The sequence below is a fragment of the Bombina bombina genome, chromosome 7, assembly GCF_027579735.1.
Source record: "Bombina bombina isolate aBomBom1 chromosome 7, aBomBom1.pri, whole genome shotgun sequence".
NCBI classification, from domain to species: domain Eukaryota; kingdom Metazoa; phylum Chordata; class Amphibia; order Anura; family Bombinatoridae; genus Bombina; species Bombina bombina.
Window position 1 is genome coordinate 425,266,118 of NC_069505.1, and position 23,173 is coordinate 425,289,290.

General features: G+C 42.1%; 2 protein-coding genes across 6 annotated transcripts in view; both read left to right on the forward strand.

The window, feature by feature from the left end:
* FAM83F (family with sequence similarity 83 member F) overlaps positions 1-23,173 on the forward strand; it is an 818,594-nt gene that overhangs the window by 421,218 nt on the left and 374,203 nt on the right. The gene's annotated exons all lie outside the window — the stretch shown is intronic.
* Positions 1-23,173, forward strand: part of TNRC6B (trinucleotide repeat containing adaptor 6B) — a 330,819-nt gene that overhangs the window by 235,867 nt on the left and 71,779 nt on the right. For 4 of the 5 annotated variants that reach the window (XM_053721289.1, XM_053721285.1, XM_053721286.1 and 1 more), the window contains 2 exons: positions 12,879-13,010; positions 22,332-22,430. In XM_053721289.1, coding sequence (XP_053577264.1) covers positions 12,879-13,010; positions 22,332-22,430 — 231 coding nt within the window. The remainder of the gene's footprint in view (positions 1-12,878; positions 13,011-22,331; positions 22,431-23,173) is intronic. The other variant, XM_053721288.1, reaches the window with a different exon arrangement.

Genomic DNA, 23,173 nt, shown 5'->3' on the forward strand with positions numbered 1-23,173 from the left:
TCTAGTATACATAAAAGTCTTTTAAAACTTCTCTTTTTTCAGATGAATTTTTAAATGAACATCATCATTCTGATACTGATAATGGTTCTTCTGGTTCAGAGGTTTCTGTCTCAGAGGTTGATGCTGATAAATCTTTGTATTTGTTCAAGATGGAATTTATTCGTTCTTTACTTAAAGAAGTGTTATTTGCATTAGAAATAGAGGATTCTGGTCCTCTTGATACTAAATGTAAACGTTTAAATAAGGTTTTTAAATCTCCTGTAGTTATTCCAGAAGTGTTTTATCTCCCTGATGCTATTTCTGAAGTAATTTCCAGGGAATGGAATAATTTGGGTAATTTATTTACTCCTTCTAGACGTTTAAGCAATTATATCCTGTGCCATCTGACAGATTAGAGTTTTTTGGGACAAAAATCCCTAAGGTTATGGGGCTGTCTCTACTCCTGCTAATGTACTACTATTCCTACGGCAGATAGTACTTCATTCAAGGATCCTTTAGATAGGAAAATTGAATCCTTTCTAAGAAAAGCTTACTTATGTTCAGGTAATCTTCTTAGACCTGCTATATTTTTAGTGGATGTTGCTGCAGCTTCAACTTTTTGGTTAGAAGCTTTAGTACAACAAGTAACAGATCATAATTTTATAGCATTATTATTATTCTATAACATGCTAATAATTTTATTGGTGATACCATCTTTTGATATCATTAGAGTTGATGTCAGGTATATGTCTCTAGCTATTTTAGCTAGAAAAGCTTTATGGATTAAACTTGGAATGCTGACATGTCTTCTAAGTCAACTTTGCTTTCCCTTTCTTTCCAGGGTAAATAATCATTTTTAGTTCCTTTCCTCACAAGGAACAAAAGCCTGATCCTTCATCCTCAGGAGCGGTATCAGTTTGGAAACTATTTCCAGTTTGGAATATATCCAAGCCTTATAGAAACCTATAGCCAGCTCCTAAGTACCTATGAAGGTGCGGCCCTTATTCCAGCTCAGCTGGTATGGGGCAGATTACGTTTTCTTCAAAGAAATTTGGATCAATTCCGTTCTTAATCTCTGGTTTCAGAAACATTGTTTCAGAAAGGTACAGAATTGGCTTCAAGTTAAGGCCTCCTGCTAAGAGATTCTTTTCTTTCCCGTGTCCCAGTTAACACAGCAAAGGCTCAGCATTTCTGAAATGTGTTTCAGATCTAGAGTTGGCTGGAGTATTTATGCCAGTTCCAGTTCTGGAACAGGGGCTGGGGTTTTATTTTATCTCTTCATTGTACCAAAGAAGGTCAATTCCTTCAGACCAGTTCCGGATCTATCATTTTTGAATCGTTATGTTAGGATACCAACATTCAAGATGGTTACTGTAGGACTATCCTGCCTTTTGTTTAGCAAGGGCATTATATGTCTACAATAGATTTACAGGATGTGTATCTGCATATTCCGATTCATCCAGATCACTTTTAGTGTCTGAGATTCTCTTTTTAGACAAGCATTACCAGTTTTGTGGCTCTACCGTTTGGCCTAGCCTCAGTTCCAAGAATTTTTTTCAAAGGTTCTCGGTGCCCTTCTTTCTGTAATCAGAGAATAGGGTTTTGGTATTTCCTTATTTGGACGATATCTTGGTACTTGCTCAGTCTTCTCATTTTCGAAGAATCTCATACGAATCGACTTGTGTTGTTTCTTCAAGTTCATGGTTGGAGGATCAATTTACCATTCAGTTCATTGATTCCTCAGACAAGGGTAACCTTTTTAGGTTTCTAGATAAATTCAGTGTCTATGACTCTGTCCTTCTCAGACAAGAGAAGTTTAACATTGATATCAGCTTGTCAAAACCTTCAGTCACAATCATTCCCTTTGGTAGCCTTATGCATGGAAATGTTGGGTCTTAGGACTGCCGCATCAGATGCGATCTCCTTTGCTCATTTTCACATGCGACCTCTTCAGCTCTGTATGCTGAACCAATGGTGCAGGGATTACTCAAAGATATCTCAATTAATATCTTTAAACTGATTTTACAACACTCTCTGACATGGTGGACAGATCACCATCGTTTAGTTCAGGGGGCTTCTTTGTTCTTCCGACCTGGACTATAATCTCAACAGATGCAAGTCTTACAGGTTGGGGAGCTGTGTGGGGGTATCTGACGGCACAAGGGGTTTGGGAATCTCAGGAGGTGAGATTTCCGATCAATATTTTGGAACTCCGTGCAATTTTCAGAGCTCTTCAGTCTTGGCCTCTTCTGAAGAGAGAGTTGTTCATTTGTTTTCAGATAGACAATGTCACAACTGTGGCATACATCAATCATCAAGGAGGGACTCACAGTCCTCTGGCTATGAAAGAAGTATCTCGAATCACTTCCTTGGAAGTATCATCCTGCCTATATCTTTCCGCCTCTAGTTCTTCTTCCAAGAGTAATCTCCAAGATTCTGAAGGAATGCTCGTTTGTTCTGCTGGTAGCTCCGGCATGGCCTCACAGGTTTTGGTATGCGGATCTTGTCCGGATGGCCTCTTGCCAACCGTGGACTCTTCCGTTAAGACCAGACCTTTTGTCTCAAGGTCCTTTTTTCCATCAGGATCTGAAATCCTTAAATTTAAAGGTATGGAGATTGAACGCTTGATTCTTGGTCAAAGAGGTTTCTCTGACTCTGTGATTAATACTATGTTACAGGCTCGTAAATCTGTATCCAGAGAGATATATTATAGAGTCTGGAAGACTTATATTTCTTGGTGTCTTTCTCATCATTTTTCTTGGCATTCTTTTAGAATACCGAGAATATTACAGTTTCTTCAGGATGGTTTAGATAAGGGTTTGTCCGCAAGTTCCTTGAAAGGTCAAATCTATGCTCTTTCTGTTCTTTTTCACAGAAAGATTGCTATTCTTCCTGATATTCATTGTTTTGTACAAGCTTTGGTTCGTATAAAGCCTGTCATTAAGTCAATTTCTCCTCCTTGGAGTTTGAATTTGGTTCTGGGGGCTCTTCAAGCTCCTCCATTTGAACCTATGCATTCATTGGATATTACATTACTTTCTTGGAAAGTTTTGTTCCTTTTGGCCATCTCTTCTGCCAGAAGAGTTTCTGAATTATCTGCTCTTTCTTGTGAGTCTCCTTTTCTGATTTTTCATCAGGATAAGGCGGTGTTGCGAACTTCTTTTGAATTTTTACCTAAGTTGTGAATTCCAACAACATTAGTAGAGACATTGTGGTTCCTTCATTATGTCTTAATCCTAAGAATTCTAAGGAGAAATCGTTGCATTCTTTGGATGTTATTAGAGCTTTGAAATATTATGTTGAAGCTACTAAGTCTTTCCGAAAGACTTCTAGTTTATTTGTTATCTTTTCCGGTTTTAGAAAGGCCAGAAAACTTCTGCCATTTCTTTGGCATCTTGGTTGAAATCTTTAATTCATCTTGCCTATGTTGAGTCGGGTAAGACTCCGCCTCATAGGATTACAGCTCATTCTACTAGGTCAGTTTCTACTTCCTGGGCGTTTAGGAATGAAGCTTCGGTTGATCAGATTTGCAAAGCGGCAACTTGGTCCTCTTTGCATACTTTTACCAAATTCTACCATTTTGTTGTATTTTCTTCTTCTGAAGCAGTTTTTGGTAGAAAAGTACTTCAGGCAGCGGTTTCAGTTTGAATCTTCTGCTTATGTTTTTCATTAAACTTTATTTTGGGTGTGGATTATTTTCAGCAGGAATTGGCTGTCTTTATTTTATCCCTCCCTCTCTAGTGACTCTTGTGTGGAAAGATCCACATCTTGGGTAGTCATTATCCCATACGTCACTAGCTCATGGACTCTTGCTAATTACATGAAAGAAAACATAATTTATGTAAGAACTTACCTGATAAATTCATTTCTTTCATATTAGCAAGAGTCCATGAGGCCCGCCCTTTTTTTGTGGTGGTTATGATTTTTTTTTGTATAAAGCACAATTATTCCAATTCCTTATTTTATATGCTTTCGCACTTTTTTCTTATCACCCCACTTCTTGGCTATTCGTTAAACTGAATTGTGGGTGTGGTGAGGGGTGTATTTATAGGCATTTTAAGGTTTGGGAAACTTTGCCCCTCCTGGTAGGAATGTATATCCCATACGTCACTAGCTCATGGACTCTTGCTAATATGAAAGAAATGAATTTATCAGGTAAGTTCTTACATAAATTATGTTATATAATCTCCAAAGAAAAGCACTCTCACCTAACCGGTATTCAATCAACAACCAGGGTGTAAAAGGTAAATGTAGACCATGAAAGAAATTGCACTCACTGGATTTAAACAAAAAGTTTACTTGCGTGACATTTCGGTGTATATATGTGTGTGTGTATATACATATATCTCAATGCGATCCTGAGCTCAAATTAGCACGAACTGGTGAAATTTTGAGTTCAAAATGAGGCTTCATTAAAGTCAATGTGATCGCAACTTTTACTTGCAACCTGTAATTTGAGCAGAATGGGGAACAGGCGTTAAAATATAATTGAGTGCCAAAAATGCATTATCATAAGCTCAAATATGCGCCTCACTTGTAATCTAGCCCTTTGTGTTTTGTACAGTAAACAGGTTGTGATTATTTCTATCCTTAAAGGCATGTTATAAAGATAACACAAGTAAATAATTTCACACAGAGCAGGAGATGATTCTGCACAATTGGGTTAATAGTTTGGCATCTACTTGTAGAGAGGCAGAAACTTCATCCTATTTAACAAGAGGCTCCCCCACTTCTTGCCCACTCCTCTTTCCACACAGGAAATGTATGCGTGTGTGAATATATATATATATATATATATATATATATATATATCCTGCACTGTTGATTTATATTAGTCATAAATTGCACTATTTCTCCAACATAGGTGTGTCCGGTCCACGGCGTCATCCTTACTTGTGGGATATTCTCTTCCCCAACAGGAAATGGCAAAGAGCCCAGCAAAGCTGGTCACATGATCCCTCCTAGGCTCCGCCTTCCCCAGTCATTCTCTTTGCCGTTGTACAGGCAACATCTCCACGGAGATGGCTTAGAGTTTTTTGGTGTTTAAATGTAGTTTTTATTCTTCAATCAAGAGTTTATTTTAAAATAGTGCTGGTATGTACTATTTACTCTGAAACAGAAAAGAGATGAAGATTTCTGTTTGTAAGAGGAAAATGATTTTAGCAACGTTACTAAAATCGATGGCTGTTTCCACACAGGACTGTTGAGAGGAATTAACTTCAGTTGGGGGAAACAGTGAGCAGACTTTTGCTGCTTGAGGTATGACACATTTCTAACAAGACTTGGTAATGCTGGAAGCTGTCATTTTCCCTATGGGATCCGGTAAGCCATTTTTATTAAATAAGAATAAAGGGCTTCACAAGGGCTTTAAAGACTGGTAGACATTTTTCTGGGCTAAAACGATTGATTTATAAGCATTTTTAATAGTTTATAGCTTTGAGGAGTTATTTTATTCTTGGGAATTATGTTAAATAACCGGCAGGCACTGTATTGGACACCTTTTTCACTGGGGGCCTTCTCTAATCATAGGCAGAGCCTCATTTTCGCGCCTCTAATGCGCAGTTGTTTTTGGGAAGCAAGGCATGCAGATGCATGTGTGAGGAGCTCAGATACATAGAAAAAGCTTACTGAAGGCGTCATTTGGTATCGTATTCCCCTCTGGGCTTGGTTGGGTCTCAGCAAAGCAGATACCAGGGACTGTATAGGGGTTAAATATAAAAACGGCTCCGGTTCCGTTATTTTAAGAGTTAAAGCTTTCAAATTTGGTGTGCAATACTTTTAAGGCTTTAAGACGCTGTGGTGAAATTTTGGTGAATTTTGAACAATTCCTTCATACTTTTTCACATTTTCAGTAATAAAGTGTGTTCAGTTTAAAATTTAAAGTGACAGTAACGGTTTTATTTTAAAACGTTTTTTGTACTTTGTTATCAAGTTTATGCCTGTTTAACATGTCTGAACTATCAGACTATGTTCTGTATGTGAGGAAGCCAAGGTTCCTTCTCATTTAAATAGATGTGATGTATGTGACACAAAATTTAGAGAAAATGATGCCCAAGATGATTCCTCAAGTGAGGGGAGTAAGCATGGTACTGCATCATCCCCTCCTTCGTCTACGCCAGTCTTGCCCACACAGGAGGCCCCTAGTACATCTAGTGCGCCAATACTCCTTACTATGCAACAATTAACGGCTGTAATGGATAATTCTATCAAAAACATTTTAGCCAAAATGCCCACTTATCAGCGAAAGCGCGACTGCTCTGTTTTAGAAAATACCGAAGAGCATGAGGACGCTGATGTTAATGGTTCTGACATGCCCCTACACCAGTCTGAGGGGGCCAGGGAGGTTTTGTCTGAGGGAGAAATTTCAGATTCAGGGAAAATTTCTCAACAAGCTGAACCTGATGTGATTACATTCAAATTTAAATTGGAACATCTCCGCGCTCTGCTTAAGGAGGTGTTATCTACTCTGGATGATTGTGACAATTTGGTCATTCCAGAGAAATTATGTAAGATGGACAAGTTCCTAGAGGTCCCGGGGCCCCCCGAAGCTTTTCCTATACCCAAGCGGGTGGCGGACATTGTAAACAAAGAATGGGAAAGGCCCGGCATACCTTTTGTCCCTCCCCCTATATTTAAGAAATTGTTTCCTATGGTCGACCCCAGAAAGGACTTATGGCAGACAGTCCCCAAGGTCGAGGGGGCGGTTTCTACTCTAAACAAACGCACTACTATCCCTATAGAAGATAGTTGTGCTTTCAAAGATCCTATGGATAAAAAATTAGAGGGTTTGCTTAAAAAGATGTTTGTTCAGCAAGGTTACCTTCTACAACCAATTTCATGCATTGTTCCTGTCACTACAGCAGCGTGTTTCTGGTTCGATGAACTAGAAAAGTCGCTCAATAAAGATTCTTCTTATGAGGAGATTATGGACAGAATTCATGCTCTTAAATTGGCTAACTCTTTTACTTTAGACGCCACTTTGCAATTGGCTAGATTAGCGGCGAAAAATTCGGGGTTTGCTATTGTGGCGCGCAGAGCGCTTTGGCTAAAATCTTGGTCAGCGGATGCGTCTTCCAAGAACAAATTGCTTAACATACCTTTCAAGGGGAAAACGCTGTTTGGCCCTGACTTGAAAGAGATTATTTCAGATATCACTGGGGGTAAGGGCCACGCCCTTCCTCAGGATAGGTCTTTCAAGGCTAAAAATAAACCAAATTTTCGTCCCTTTCGCAGAAACGGACCAGCCCCAAGTTCTACATCCTCTAAGCAAGAGGGTAATACTTCTCAAACCAAGCCAGCCTGGAGGCCAATGCAAGGCTGGAACAAAGGTAAGCAGGCCAAGAAACCTGCCACTGCTACCAAGACAGCATGAGATGTTGGCCCCCGATCCGGGACCGGATCTGGTGGGGGGCAGACTTTCTCTCTTCGCTCAGGCTTGGGCAAGAGATGTTCTGGATCCTTGGGCGCTAGAAATAGTCTCCCAAGGTTATCTTCTGGAATTCAAGGAGCTACCCCCAAGGGGGAGGTTCCACAGGTCTCAATTGTCTTCAGACCACATAAAAAGACAGGCATTCTTACATTGTGTAGAAGACCTGTTAAAAATGGGAGTGATTCATCCTGTTCCATTAGGAGAACAAGGGATGGGATTCTACTCCAATCTGTTCATAGTTCCCAAAAAAGAGGGAACATTCAGACCAATCTTAGATCTCAAGATCCTAAACAAATTTCTCAAGGTTCCATCGTTCAAAATGGAAACCATTCGGACAATTCTTCCTACCATCCAGGAAGGTCAATTCATGACCACGGTGGATTTAAAGGATGCGTATCTACATATTCCTATCCACAAGGAACATCATCGGTTCCTAAGGTTCGCCTTTCTGGACAAGCATTACCAGTTTGTGGCACTTCCATTCGGATTAGCCACTGCTCCAAGAATTTTCACAAAGGTACTAGGGTCCCTTCTAGCGGTGCTAAGACCAAGGGGCATTGCAGTAGTACCTTACTTGGACGACATACTGATTCAAGCGTCGTCTCTACCACAAGCAAAGGCTCATACGGACATTGTCCTGGCCTTTCTCAGATCTCACGGGTGGAAAGTGAACGTAGAAAAAAGTTCTCTATCTCCGTCAACAAGAGTTCCCTTCTTGGGAACAATAATAGACTCCTTAGAAATGAGGATTTTTCTGACAGAGGCCAGAAAATCAAAACTTCTAAGCTCTTGTCAAGTACTTCATTCTGTTCTTCTTCCTTCCATAGCGCAGTGCATGGAAGTAATAGGTTTGATGGTCGCGGCAATGGACATAGTTCCTTTTGCGCGAATTCATCTAAGACCATTACAACTGTGCATGCTCAGTCAGTGGAATGGGGATTATACAGACTTGTCTCCGACGATACAAGTAGATCAGAGGACCAGAGATTCACTCCGTTGGTGGCTGACCCTGGATAACCTGTCACAAGGGATGAGCTTCCGCAGACCAGAGTGGGTCATTGTCACGACCGACGCCAGTCTGGTGGGCTGGGGCGCGGTCTGGGAACCCCTGAAAGCTCAGGGTCTTTGGTCTCGGGAAGAATCTCTTCTCCCGATAAATATTCTGGAACTGAGAGCGATATTCAATGCTCTCAAGGCTTGGCCTCAGCTAGCAAAGGCCAAATTCATACGGTTTCAATCAGACAACATGACGACTGTTGCGTATATCAACCATCAGGGGGGAACAAGGAGTTCCCTGGCGATGGAAGAAGTGACCAAAATAATTCAATGGGCGGAGACTCACTCCTGCCACTTGTCTGCAATCCACATCCCAGGAGTGGAAAATTGGGAAGCGGATTTTCTGAGTCGTCAGACATTTCATCCGGGGGAGTGGGAACTCCATCCGGAAATCTTTGCCCAAATAATTCAATTGTGGGGCATTCCAGACATGGATCTGATGGCGTCTCGTCAGAACTTCAAGGTTCCTTGCTACGGGTCCAGATCCAGGGATCCCAAGGCGACTCTAGTGGATGCACTAGTAGCACCTTGGAGCTTCAACCTAGCTTATGTGTTCCCACCGTTTCCTCTCATTCCCAGGCTGGTAGCCAGGATCAAACAGGAGAGGGTATCGGTGATCTTGATAGCTCCTGCGTGGCCACGCAGGACTTGGTATGCAGATCTGGTGAATATGTCATCGGCTCCACCATGGAGGCTACCTTTGAGACAGGACCTTCTTGTTCAAGGTCCGTTCGAACATCCGAATCTGGCCTCACTCCAACTGACTGCTTGGAGATTGAACGCTTGATTTTATCAAAGCGAGGGTTCTCAGATTCTGTCATTGATACTCTTGTTCAGGCCAGAAAGCCTGTAACTAGAAAAATCTACCATAAAATATGGAAAAAATATATCTGTTGGTGTGAATCTAAAGGATTCCCATGGAACAAGATAAAAATTCCTAAGATTCTATCCTTTCTTCAAGAAGGTTTGGAGAAAGGATTATCTGCAAGTTCTTTGAAGGGACAGATTTCTGCTTTATCTGTTTTACTTCACAAAAAGCTGGCGGCTGTGCCAGATGTTCAAGCTTTTGTTCAGGCTCTGGTTAGAATCAAGCCTGTTTACAAACCTTTGACTCCTCCTTGGAGTCTCAATTTAGTTCTTTCAGTTCTTCAGGGGGTTCCGTTTGAACCCCTACATTCCGTTGATATCAAGTTATTATCTTGGAAAGTTTTGTTTTTGGTTGCAATTTCTTCTGCTAGAAGAGTTTCAGAGTTATCTGCTCTGCAGTGTTCTCCTCCTTATCTGGTGTTCCATGCAGATAAGGTGGTTTTGCGTACTAAACCTGGTTTTCTTCCGAAAGTTGTTTCTAACAAAAATATTAACCAGGAGATAGTCGTGCCTTCTTTGTGTCCGAATCCAGTTTCAAAGAAGGAACGTTTGTTGCACAATTTGGATGTAGTTCGTGCTCTAAAATTCTATTTAGAGGCTACAAAGGATTTCAGACAAACATCTTCCTTGTTTGTTGTTTATTCTGGTAAAAGGAGAGGTCAAAAAGCAACTTCTACCTCTCTCTCTTTTTGGCTTAAAAGCATCATCAGATTGGCTTATGAGACTGCCGGACGGCAGCCTCCTGAAAGAATCACAGCTCATTCCACTAGGGCCGTGGCTTCCACATGGGCCTTCAAGAACGAGGCTTCTGTTGATCAGATATGTAAGGCAGCGACTTGGTCTTCACTGCACACTTTTACTAAATTTTACAAATTTGATACTTTTGCTTCTTCTGAGGCTATTTTTGGGAGAAAGGTTTTGCAAGCCGTGGTGCCTTCCATCTAGGTGACCTGATTTGCTCCCTCCCATCATCCGTGTCCTAAAGCTTTGGTATTGGTTCCCACAAGTAAGGATGACGCCGTGGACCGGACACACCTATGTTGGAGAAAACAGAATTTATGTTTACCTGATAAATTACTTTCTCCAACGGTGTGTCCGGTCCACGGCCCGCCCTGGTTTTTTAATCAGGTCTGATGATTTATTTTCTCTAACTACAGTCACCACGGTATCATATGATTTCTCCTATGCAAATATTCCTCCTTTACGTCGGTCGAATGACTGGGGAAGGCGGAGCCTAGGAGGGATCATGTGACCAGCTTTGCTGGGCTCTTTGCCATTTCCTGTTGGGGAAGAGAATATCCCACAAGTAAGGATGACGCCGTGGACCGGACACACCGTTGGAGAAAGTAATTTATCAGGTAAACATAAATTCTGTTTTTAATAGAAATTCAGAGTGCAGATCTATTTTTGTACGTAATATTTATATACACACTCACATCCAAATCACCATGGAATAAGATTTTTTTCCCCCTGAATTTTAAACAATTTTGTCAGGCTCTGGTCGAAAACTAAAGGGCAAGATAAGAGGGTTTGTGGGGGGGATAGTGTTTTTTTAAGTTCCTGCCTGTTTATAGCTACCTATTAACCTGATTTTCTACAGTCATCTTTTACTTCATGTGCAATCGCTCAGAATGTAAAGAGATTTAACCAAGTATGTAAATACCATTTTCTGCTGTAGCGGTATATTCTAATGGATAGCGTTTGTAACATCCCACCGCTTGTGCTAAAATAGTTGGAGTCACACGAGGAAAAAAAAGAAAACCTCAAGAAGTATTAATTTTGTTAAATTAATTTTCAAATCTGCTGCCCTGTTTTAGCTTGAGAGTTTTTAACATGCACCATGTACCCATCTCACACACAAGACGGCTCCTCAGGGGTTGGGTGTAGTTTATTTCTCAGCTTGTAAACACTAATAACTGGATCTGTGTGAAAGGTTAGTAAGTATATGAGAGGTCCATGCATAGATCCTTTTATAATATGGGTTTGTACAAAATGCAGATGGTTTTATGACCTGATTTCTGCAGGGGCTTTTTATTACTTTTTATGACCCACCATAATCTTATGAAGAACAAATCACAGTGTAAGATCAGACTGCTGAGCTCCCTGTATTGATGACATCCTCCCTCTCCTCTCTCTTCCTTTACCCCATGTTCCTTTTTTACCTTCACTTATCGCCTCCGTTCTTCCGTTCTCCCTCTCTGTTTTTCCTCTCTCTGTCTTCTGTCCACACCTGCCCCCCCCATTCACCTTTTCCTATTTTCAAACTACATTTGTACTTTACACTGTGCGTCATCTCCTTTACCCTGCCTGTGTTTTCCTCTTTCTCTGATCCTGCTTCTCCTCTCCTCAACCTAACCTGCCTCTCCGCTTCCGTCCCTGTATCTCTTCTCCCTCCCCCCTTCTCTCCCTCCCCCCTTCTCTCCCTCCCCCCTTCTCTCCCTCCCCCCTTCTCTCCCTCCCCCCTTCTCTCCCTTTCCCCCTTCTCTCCCTTTCCCCCTTCTCTCCCTTTCCCCCTTCTCTCCTTTTCTCCCTTTCCCCCTTTTCTCCCTTTCCCCCTTTTCTCCCTTTCCCCCTTTTCTCCCTTTCCCCCTTTTCTCCCTTTCCCCCTTTTCTCCCTTTCCCCCTTTTCTCCCTTTCCCCCTTTTCTCCCTTTCCCCCTTCTCTCCCTTTCCCCCTTCTCTCCCTTTCCCCCTTCTCTCCCTTTCCCCCTTCTCTCCCTTTCCCCCTTCTCTCCCTTTCCCCCTTCTCTCCCTTTCCCCCTTCTCTCCCTTTCCCCCTTTTCTCCCTTTCCCCCTTTTCTCCCTTTCCCCCTTTTCTCCCTTTCCCCCTTTTCTCCCTTTCCCCCTTTTCTCCCTTTCCCTTTCTCTCCCTTTCCCCCTTCTCTCCCTTTCCCCCTTCTCTCCCTTTCCCCCTTCTCTTCCTTTCCCCCTTCTCTCCCTTTCCCCCTTCTCTCCCTTTCCCCCCCTTCTCTCCCTTTCCCCCCCTTCTCTCCCTTTCCCCCCCTTCTCTCCCTTTCCCCCCCTTCTCTCCCTTTCCCCCCCTTCTCTCCCTTCCCCCCCCTTCTCTCCCTTCCCCCTCCTTCTCTCCCTTCCCCCTCCTACTCTCCCTTCCCCCTCCTTCTCTCCCTTCCCCCCCCTTCTCTCCTCTTTCCCCCTGCTTCTCCCCCTCTCCTGACTCCTCTGTCTCTCGCCTGTCTCTCCCCGGCCTCTCCCTCTGTCGCCTGTCTCTCCCCGGCCTCTTCCCTCCCCGTCTCTCCGCTCCCTATCTCTCCTCGGCCTCTTACCTCCCTGTCTCTCCCCTCCTTGTCTCTCCTCTGCCTCTTACCTCCCTGTCTCTCCCCTCCTTGTCTCTCCTCTGCCACTCCCCTCCTTGTCTCTCCCCTCCTTGTCTCTCCTCGGCCTCTCCCCTCCTTGTCTCTCCTCGGCCTCTCCCCTCCTTGTCTCTCCTCGGCCTCTCCCCTCCTTGTCTCTCCTCGGCCTCTCCCCTCCTTGTCTCTCCTCTCCTTGTCTCTCCTCTCCCTTCTTCCTTCCCTATGTTTACCTCCCAGGTCTCGGCATCCATGCTGAAGCAGTTCCCTAACAGTAACATGAGCCCAGGGCTGTTTAACATGGGGCCCCAGCTCTCCCCTCAGCAGATCGCCATGCTGAGCCAACTTCCCCAGATCCAGCAGTTCCAGCTGGTGAGTACCCCGTGTGCACCTCTTCTCATTACCCAGCAGCCTCTGGGCCTGCACCCAATTCTCATGCACTGTGATCAGTAGCTGTGTGGCTTTTTCTTTTTAAAGACACAATGAGTCCACTGATTTCATCCTTACTTGTGGGATTACGCCTCCTGGTCAGCAGGAGGAGGCAAAGAGCACCATAGCAGAGCTGTATATATAGCTCCTCCCTTCCCTCCCACTCCAGTCATTCTCTTTGCCTGTGTTAGTGATAGGAAGTGGTAAAGTGAGGTGTTAGTTTAGATTCTTCAATCAAGAGTTTATTTTAAAATGGTACCAGTGAGTGCTATTTTATTATAGGGTGTAGCCGTATTCCTTCTCAGCCTCTAGAGTAGAGCTACAGGTGGCTTTTAAAGCAAAGGGAACTGGTGGGACTTAACTCTTACTGCGCCTCCCATACTCAGTGCTGCCCTTCTTATGATGGTCTTAGCAGATATTAACTAAGGCCCTATCTGTGTCCACAGGGCTTGGAGAGGGAGAAGACCTCTGGATCCTGTGAGAACTATCATGCTGTCGAACAGCAGCAAGGTAATTTTTCATTGTGGGGGAGATGGGGTCTCTTTAAGGAAGGCCTTCCCTATTGAGCAGCTAGTGGTGTCACTTAATTCATGATAACCGACGCTGTTTTCTCAGTTATACCGGGACTGGGAGACTTGGAATCTTTCCAAAAAGTAAGAGAGCTCTCCTGTCAGTCACTTGATTTAGATATGGGCAATGACGCTAGGCCTATAATGACCGGAGCTTTCATTCAAACAGGAAGGTTCCGGTACAGGACTTTACATTGTTTGTTTTCTGTGCAAGTGATTTGATAACGTTAGCGGAGCAACGCAGTACTTATTTTTTTACTTTCTTTGTGGCCGGATGGTTTTGAGTATCGCCCACGAAGGGTGGGGTTAACTTTGGCGCGCTCTAAGAGAAGCCGCGCAGTGTTTTCTGTTCCGGAGTTCCGCCACTCCAGTGACCTGCATCGCACAGCAAGCTTCTGAGACCGCATGGTTAGATAAGCAGGCGGTCTTTAGTATCAGTGTCAGGATCGGGAGTCTTCCTAGCCTGGTCGGTGTACTGTGGGGGTAGGTAGGCGCCTCACCAGAGCTGTTGAGGCGAAGAGGTGTTATTTTTTCTATCTAAGATATTGCATAGAAGCTGATTGTCAAATTTTTCAGAAAAATTATAGACGTTTTACTTTTAAAGGCACAGTATCTGGTTAAGTTTTTAGAACAAACGGTTATATTTATGTTTGCACACTTCATCATTTAAAGGAGCCAAGACCAATTTTTGTTTTTCTTGCTGTTTGTTATCATGGATTCAGAAGATAAAATGCCAATGTGGAACCTCCTGTTACTTTTTGTCCCTCATCTGTTGAGAGGGCCTTACACTATAGAGATCAAATTGTATTTGATCAAAGGTTGCCCAAAACTGATGCTTCTCAGGAATCTACCGATGAGATGCAGAGTATGCCGCAGCTTTCTCCCAAGCGTCACAGCCCTTAACACCCGCTCAAGCGGTGCCAAGTACTTCTTCAGTTTCTACTGCGGTCACGTTAAAGGACATAGCTGCAGTTATGTCATCTACACTTTCTGATGCGTTTTCTGCCTTTCCCATATTTCAAGGCAAGCGCAAAAAGAAAGGGAAACCATGTGGTCAATGCAGCTTCTGATATGCTGGTGATCTCAGAGGTACCCTCCCAGGGCTCTGAATTGGAGGGTATGGTGGTTCTATCTGAAGGTGAACTTTCTGATTCAGGAAGTGCCTTACCACTGACGGATTCAGAAGTGGTTTCTTTCAGGTTCAAACTTGAACACCTCCGTTTGAGGGAGGTTTTGGTGACTCTGGACAACACTGATTCAATAGTGGTTCCTCCAGAAAAATTGAGTAAACTGTGTGGAGTTATAAAATCATGATTAGAATATACAGTTTCAAAGAAGAATTACACATTAAATATGTTCTTCATAGATAAAACATTTAGATATAAAATAAAATAATACATCTATCACCAAATCATTATTTAAGTTTATGATGTGTAAAATATGGAATAAAGAGTTATAAATGAAATTCATTTAGATAGGATTAGTCAGAGTTTAGTTAGTAATGGATTAAATGCTGTTTTAAGGGCAATGTATTTAGGACTGTGATATGTACATTCAGTTGCTGTTGTCAATCAAAACACTGTTACTTACTGCTAGCTAGACACATATTATTATTAACACTAATGCACTGCGCATGAACAAGTTAAAATAGTATTCTCTATATGTCAGCCAAAATTATAAAGTCTTTTAAGGAAGTTAAAATATACAAAGATAGCCTTTTCATTTATGGTATGCTTTAATTTCATTGGCTTAAAATTTGTATATAAGCTTTACATTTTTATGAGGCTATTGTCAACTAATATTTGTTAAATATGAGTATTAATTTAATATGTTAGATAACTCAGATTGAATATTTGTCTATAGTTAGGGTTGTCTAACCAAGGCATATAATAGTCATATTAAGAATACATTCTTACAGCATCTCTTTTTTTGTCCTCTTTTGCGAGAATCATACATATACATCTGTTGCTAAACACTCCATTTAGTGACAGCCCTAAGACAAAGGTATACGACAAACTGGACAGATACCTAGAAGTCTCTTCTTATTCTGATGTTTTTCCGGTTCCAAAGAGAACTTCAGAGATTATTGCCAAGGAATGGGAGAGGCCAGGTATTCCCTTCTCTCCTTCTCCCGTTTTTAAGAAAATGTACCCTATTGCTGACTCTATTAGGGACTCTTGGCAGATGGTCCCTAAGGTGGAGGGTGCTATTTCTACTTTGGCTAAACAAACTACTATTCCTATTGAGGATAGTTGTGCTTTCAAAGACCCTATGGATAAGAAGTTAGAGGGTCTCCTTAAAAAGATCTATGTTCACCAGGGGTTGCTATTACAACAATTTTTACGGTTACCAGCGCAGCTGCTTACTGGTTTGATGCTCTGGAAGAGTCTCTTAAGACTGAGACTTCTTTGGAAGAGATACAGGATCGGATTAAAGCTCTTAAATTAGCTAATTCTTTTATAACGGATGCTTCTCTGCAGATTACTAAATTGGCGGCTAAGAGTTTGGAGTTTTAGCACGCAGGGCTTTATGGTTGAAGTCTTGGTCTGCGGATATGTCCTCCAAGTCTAAACTTTTGGTTATTCCTTACAAAGGGAAGACCCTGCTCAAACCTGATTTGAAGGAAATTATTTCTGACATCATGGGAGGCAAGGGTCATCTCCTCCCTCAAGATAAAAAATCCAAACAGAGAGGTCGACAGAGTAATTTTTGTTCCTTTCGAAATTTCAAGGGAATTCCCCCTTCCTCTAAACAGGAAGGGATCTATCCACAAGCCAAGTCTACCTGGAAACCCAACCAGTCTTGGAATAGGGGTAAACAATCCAAGAAGCCTGCTGCTGCTCCCAAATCAGCATGAAGGGCTGGCCCCCGATCCGGGACCGGATCAAGTAGGGGGCAGACTTTCCTTCTTCATCCAGGCTTGGATACGAGACATTCAGGATCCCTGGGCGATAGAGATAGTGTCTCAGGGATACAAATTGGAGTTCAGAAATTCCTCCCCCAGAGGAAGGTTTCTTCTTTCACGATTATCTGTAGACCAGATAAAAAGAGAGGCATTCTTACGTTGTGTAAGAGACCTCTCCATGGGAGTAATCTGTCCCGTTCCAATTCAGGGACAGGGGTTTTATTCAAATCTGTTTGTAGTTCCCAAAAAAGAGGGAACTTTCAGGCCTATTTTAGACCTCAAAAGTCTAAACAAGTTTCTCAGAGTTCCATCTTTCAAGATGGAAACAATTCGTACCATTCTTCCTTTGATCTAGGAGGGTCAATTTATGACAACAGTGGATCTAAAGGATGCATATTTTCATGTTCCTATCCACAGAGATCATCACAAGTTCCTGAGGTTTGCCTTTCTGGACAAACATTTTCAGTTTGTGGCGTTTCCTTTTGGTCTGGCCACGGCGCCCAGAATTTTCACAAAGGTTTTGGGGTCTCTACTGACAGTTCTAAGACTGCGGGGCATTGCGGTGGCGCATTATCTGGACGATATTCTGATCCAGGCGTCATCTTATCAACTAGCAAGGTCTCATACCGACATTGTGCTATCCTTCCTGAGAACTCACGGGTGGAAGATAAATCTGCAAAAGAGTTTATTTCCGCAGACAAGGGTACCCTTTCTAGGAACTCTAATAGACTCTATTTCAATGAAAAATTTTCTGACGGACGTCAGAAAGTTAAAAATTCTGAATACATGTCGAGCCCTTCAGTCCAATCCTTGGCTGTCAGTGGCTCAGTGCATGGAGGTAATTGGATTGATGGTGGCGGCAATGGACATCGTACCGTTTGTTCGTTTTCATCCCAGGCCTCTGCAGCTAAACATGCTCAGGCAGTGGAATGGAGATTATACAAATTTGTCTCCTCGAATAAGTCTGGATCAGGAGACGAGGGACTCTCTTCTGTGGTGGTTGTCAACGGATCATTTATCCCAGGGGACTTGCTTTCGCAGACCCTCATGGGTGATTGTGACAACGGATGCCAGCCTGTTAGGATGGGGAGCAGTCTGGAACTCCTTGAGGGCTCAAGGAGTATGGACTCAAGCAGAATCTCTCCTTCCCATCAACATCCTAGAGTTGAGGGCGATTTTCAATGCGCTTCGGGCCTGGCCTCAGCCCAATTCCTCAGATTCCAGTCAGACAACATAGCGACAGTGGCTTACATCAATCATCAGGGAGGAACAAGGAGTTCCTTAGCGATGAACGAAGTGGCCAAAATATTTCAGTGGGCGGAGACCTTGCCATCTGTAAGCGATCTACATCCCAGGGGTGGAAAACTGGGAGGCAGATTTTCTGAGCAGGCAGACCTTTCATCTGGGAGAGTGGAAACTCCATCCGGAATTATTTGCAAACCTGATTCTCAGATGGAGTCGGCTGGAGTAGGACCTTATGGCGTCTCATTAGAATGCCAAGCTTCCGAGATACGGGTCCAGGGAACCCAGGCAGAGCGATAGATACCTTGGCAGTTCCTTGGTTTTTCAACCTAGCATATGTATTCCCTCCGTTTGCTCTCCTTCCCCGGGTAATTGCTTGAATCAAACAGGAGGGGGCATCAGTGATTCTCATTGCCCCGGCGTGGCCTCGCAGGATTTGGTATGCCGTTCTGTTGGCCATGTCATCTCGGCCACCGTGGAAGCTTCCATTGAGGAAGGACCTTCTCATTCAGGGTCCCTTCCATCACCCGAATCTTGTTTCTCTGCAGCTGACTGCTTGGAGATTGAACGCTTAATTTTATCCAGGCGAGGTTTTTCTGATTCGGTCATAGATACTTTAATTAAGGCACGTAAGACTGTTACTAGGAAAATTTACCATAAGATATGGCGTAAATATCTTTATTGATGTGAATCCAAGGACTACTCATGGAGTAGGGTTAGGATTCCCAGGATTTTGTCTTTCCGCCAAGATGGATTGGAGAAGGGATTATCAGTAAGTTCCTTAAAGGGACAGTCAAGGCCAAAAAAAACTTTTATTTTTCAAATAGGGCATGTAATTTTAAACAACTTTCCAATTTACTTTTATCAACAATTTTGCTTTGTTCTCTTGGTATTCTAGTTGAGAGCAAACCTAGGAAGGCTCATATGATAATTTCTAAGCCCTTGAAGGCCGCCTCTAATCACATGCTTTTGTATTTGCTTTTCACAACAGGGGACAGTAGTTCAGGTAAACCATATAGATAGCATTGTGATCACGCCCGTGGGTTGTGGCAGACACTGCACTAATTGGCTAAAATGCAAGTCAATAGATAATAACTAAAAGTCATGTGATTAGGGGCGGTCAGCAGATGCTTAGATACAAGATAGTCACAGCAGTAAAAAGTGTATTAATATAACTGTGTTGGTTATGCAAAACTGGGGAATGGGTAATAAAGGGATTATCTATCTTTTTAAACAACAAAAATTCTGGTGTTGACTGTCCCTTTAAAGGGACAGATCTCTGCTTTATTTTGTTACATAAGCATTTGGCAGATATTCCAGATGTGCAATATTTTTGTCAGGCTCTGACTAGAATCAGGCCTGTATTTAGACCAATTGCTCCTCCTTGGAGTTTAAATTTAGTTCTTAGAGTTCTTCAAGGGGTTCCGTTTGAACCTATGCATTCCATAGATATTAAGTTATTATCTTGGAAAGTTTTATTTCTGGTTGCTATTTCTTGCTCGAAGAGTATCTGAGCTTTCGGCATTACAATATGATTGGCCTTATCTTATTTTCCATTCGGACAAGGTGGTGTTACGTGCAAAACCTGGTTTTCTTCCTAAGGTTGTTTCAAACAGGAATATTAATCAGGAGATTGTTGTTCCTTCCTTGTGTCCTAATCCTTCTTCTAAGAACGTCTATTACACAATTTAGACATAGTCCGTGCTTTAAAGTTCTACTTACAAGCGACTAAGGATTTTCGACAATCGTCTTTGTTATTTTTTCGGGGAAACGTAGGGGTCAGAAAGCTACGGCTACCTCTTTCTTTTTGGCTGAGGAGTATCACCCGTTTTGCATATGAGACTGCTGGATAGCAGCCTCCTGAACGAATTACGGCTCATTCCACTAGGGTTGTGGCTTCCTCATGGGCGTTCAAAAATGATGCTTCTGTTGAACAAATTTGCAATGCAACTTGGTCTTCTCTTCGCACGTTTTCTAAATTTTACAAATTTGATACCTTTGCCTCGGCTGAGGCTGTTTTTGGGAGGAAAGTTCTTCAAGCAGTGGTGCCTTCCATTTAGGTTTCCGGTCTTGTCCCTCCCTTTTCATCCGTGTACTATAGCTTTGGTATTGTATCCCACAAGTAAGGATGAAATCCGTGGACTCATCGTATCTTTAAAAGAAAAGAAAATGTATGCTTACCTGATAAATTTGTTTATTTTTAGACACGATGAGTCCACGGCCCACCCTGTTCTGTTAGACAGGTTATTATTTTTTTGTTAACACTTCAGACACCTCTGCACCTTGGCTTTTCCTTTCTCTTCCTAACTTCGGTCGAATGACTGGAGTGGGAGGGAAGGGAGCAGCTATATATACAGCTTTGCTGTGGTGCTCTTTTCCTCCTCCTGCTGACTAGGAGGCGTAATCCCACAAGTAAGGATGAAATCCGTGGACTCATTGTGTCTAAAAAGAAACACATTTATCAGGTAAGCATACATTTTCTTTCTCTCCTGCTCAGGAAACTCTGTGCATTATATATGTATTTACTGATCAGGTCTTTCTTTCAATAACTAAGGTCCTGCAGTACATTTATAAATTATATAACGTTACCCTATAAAAATCCATCAAAAACACCCAGAAGGAAGTATCATATATCATTTCATATAACAATATGTTCTGTGACTTCCGAGCAGAGGTCCATGCTCAAGTTCTGTCTTCAGCTCAAAATTTGGTATTTCCTTAAAGGGACGTGGGGAGAGGAAAAATAAAATGTTATATAATATCACAAAAAAAGCTAAATAACTTTCCATATATAAGATTGGAGACAGATGATTTTTTTTTTTTTTTCCTACATAGAATAATTCTAGTCTTAAAAATATGTCTACGGTTGGTTCTTTCTGAAGACACATATGTCAAATACTATCATGCCTGGTAGCAGTAGGTGGCAGATTGCTAAATGCATGTGCAAATTGTCATAAAATAGAAAGAAAAAGAAACTTAAAGGGACATTAAACTGCTGGGTACAACTACAAAATAATAATTAAAACGAGAGGCGCTGCATGTGTGTATCAATCGGGTAACAAATCTTGATAGACACAAATAAGTACAGGGTACTCACATTTTGGAAAGGTACCCTACTGTGACGAATGGTGCAGCCTGGATCTTTAACAGCAATCCAGCTGGCTGAACTCCCGCAATACCAGGAACACAGGATCCTCAGTATTAGGCTCAGGTCACAAAACTCAAGGTAGTGTAGGCTCAGGGATTACCAAAGTGTACAGAGTGTTTAAAATGCCAGATACATTTATTAAAATGATAAAACATACTCGCCCCTTCCAAAAGGCTTGCAAACCAATCCTTACCCTTCATCTCAGAGAGGTGTTATTGATTCACCTGTGTCAGATATGTGGCCATAATATACATATACACATATGTATATAGAAATATTAGAAAAATATGTAAATAACCAAGATATGTGTATATGTATATATTAATGCCTAACCCCCCCAATGGAATAGTGACTAAACCAATAAAAAAAAATGTTGATACACCATTATCCAATACCAAGTCATTAGCAAATTGTGTATAATAAACGTAATCACATAAATAGTAATAGTTAAAATCAATGCTTACTGCAAGGAGGATGTGTACAACAAAGTTGTCGATGGAGTTGGATACAATCATCGCTATTAGAAGCATTCAACTCACTGTTTACTGATTGCTGTTGGCTCCACCTACTCTGACGGTGATCCATCTAAATGGGCCATGCTCGTGGACGGGGCTACAGTGAACTATACGTCATGGTAATATATACCAAAGGACTTCTGACACTAATCTTAAACCACGTATACAAAAATGTAAATGTAGTTAAAGGCATCAATCAAGAGGCAACAGTGTGCCTTATATAAATAAATATAACTTTAGTGAAAAATGATAAAAAATCAAATAATGCTGTGAAATGGTGATATAGCTAATGTAGATATGTTAGATAAAATAGCTCTGTATGGATAATGTATATAAAAATCTAAAACTACAACTAAAGTAGCTGGCTTACTACATACCATGCTATTCCCTCCTGTACCTGCAGCTCTCTTTAAAGCTCTTATTTTAACTCCTTACAGAATCCAGTTGGTAAAGTCTCTGCATTTTATACTGGGCGCCGCCATCTTGTAGCTCTTGTTTTATTACATTATGTGACAAAAGCACTTGCACAGATCTGGCTTTTTGACAGCTGTGTCTTGTACTTGAGCTAAACTCACTTTTTTTGCACAGTTTAAAAGTTACATAACAAATATAAGCTCCAAGATGGCGGCGCCCAGTGTAAAGCTGCAGAGCTTCAATAATTGATACTTGTAAGAGAACGACAGCTGCAGGCACCAAACTATGTGAGTAGTAACCATGTTACTGTTGTTGAATTCAGCAGTTCACTGTCCCTTTAAAGTACTTTTTGACTTTCCCATCACCCTTTGCAGACTCTGCATTATTGTATTTATTTGTTGTAAATTATTTGTCTTTAATCGTTTTTTCCTTTGCACATTGTTGTGAACTACATGTTTGTTTCTCCTGCAGGCATGTCAGCTTCTCTTGCAGCAACAGCAGCAGCAGCAGCAACTTCTCCAAAACCAGAGGAAAATCTCTCAGGCGGTCAGGCAACAGCAAGAGCAGCAGGTACCGGCAGTCATGCTTAACCCTTTTCCGCCGGGTCTTATTTGTAAACAAATAAGTAAAAGTTGAAACCACGCAATCGTTTATGCGATTGCGTGATTTCAATGATGGGATCAGGTCGGGGGAGCACCTGTGACGGTGGGCACGCCCCTCCAGCCCGTGATCCCAATTGGGAAGCGGCTATGGTTTCAGTACAGCCAAACGGCTAGGACTTTCCATGCCATCCTAACGGTGCTAAAGCCCAGCATGGAACGTCCTTATGGCAGGAAGGGGATAAATATGCATAGTGAAAAAAGCTTCTCTAATATATCTGGGGTCAGGATTAACCAGATGATAGAAACAAAGGCAAATTTTTTTCATGTCTGTTCTATACAAACAATTTTTGTTCACTCTGGTAACTCATTTATAATCTATATCCCTAATTGCCCACAGTAAACATATGGGAAACTTAGGTTACAATATGGCAGTGCCATTTACTTTATCATACTGGTTTTCAAACCTGTCCTCAGGTGTCCGCAACAGGGCAGGTTTCCTTCTTAATATGGGAAGAGTCCACAGCTTGCATTCCTTACTTGTTGGAAATACTGAACCTGGCCACCAGGAGGAGGCAAGGGCACCCCAGCCAAAGACTTAAATATCTCCCCCACATTGTTAGAAGATTTCAGAGTAGTCTCTTATGGAGGGTAGTACTCTTCGAGATGGGACTGGAGTTTTAAGTAGTCCTGTCAGCCTCTCAGTGAACAGCT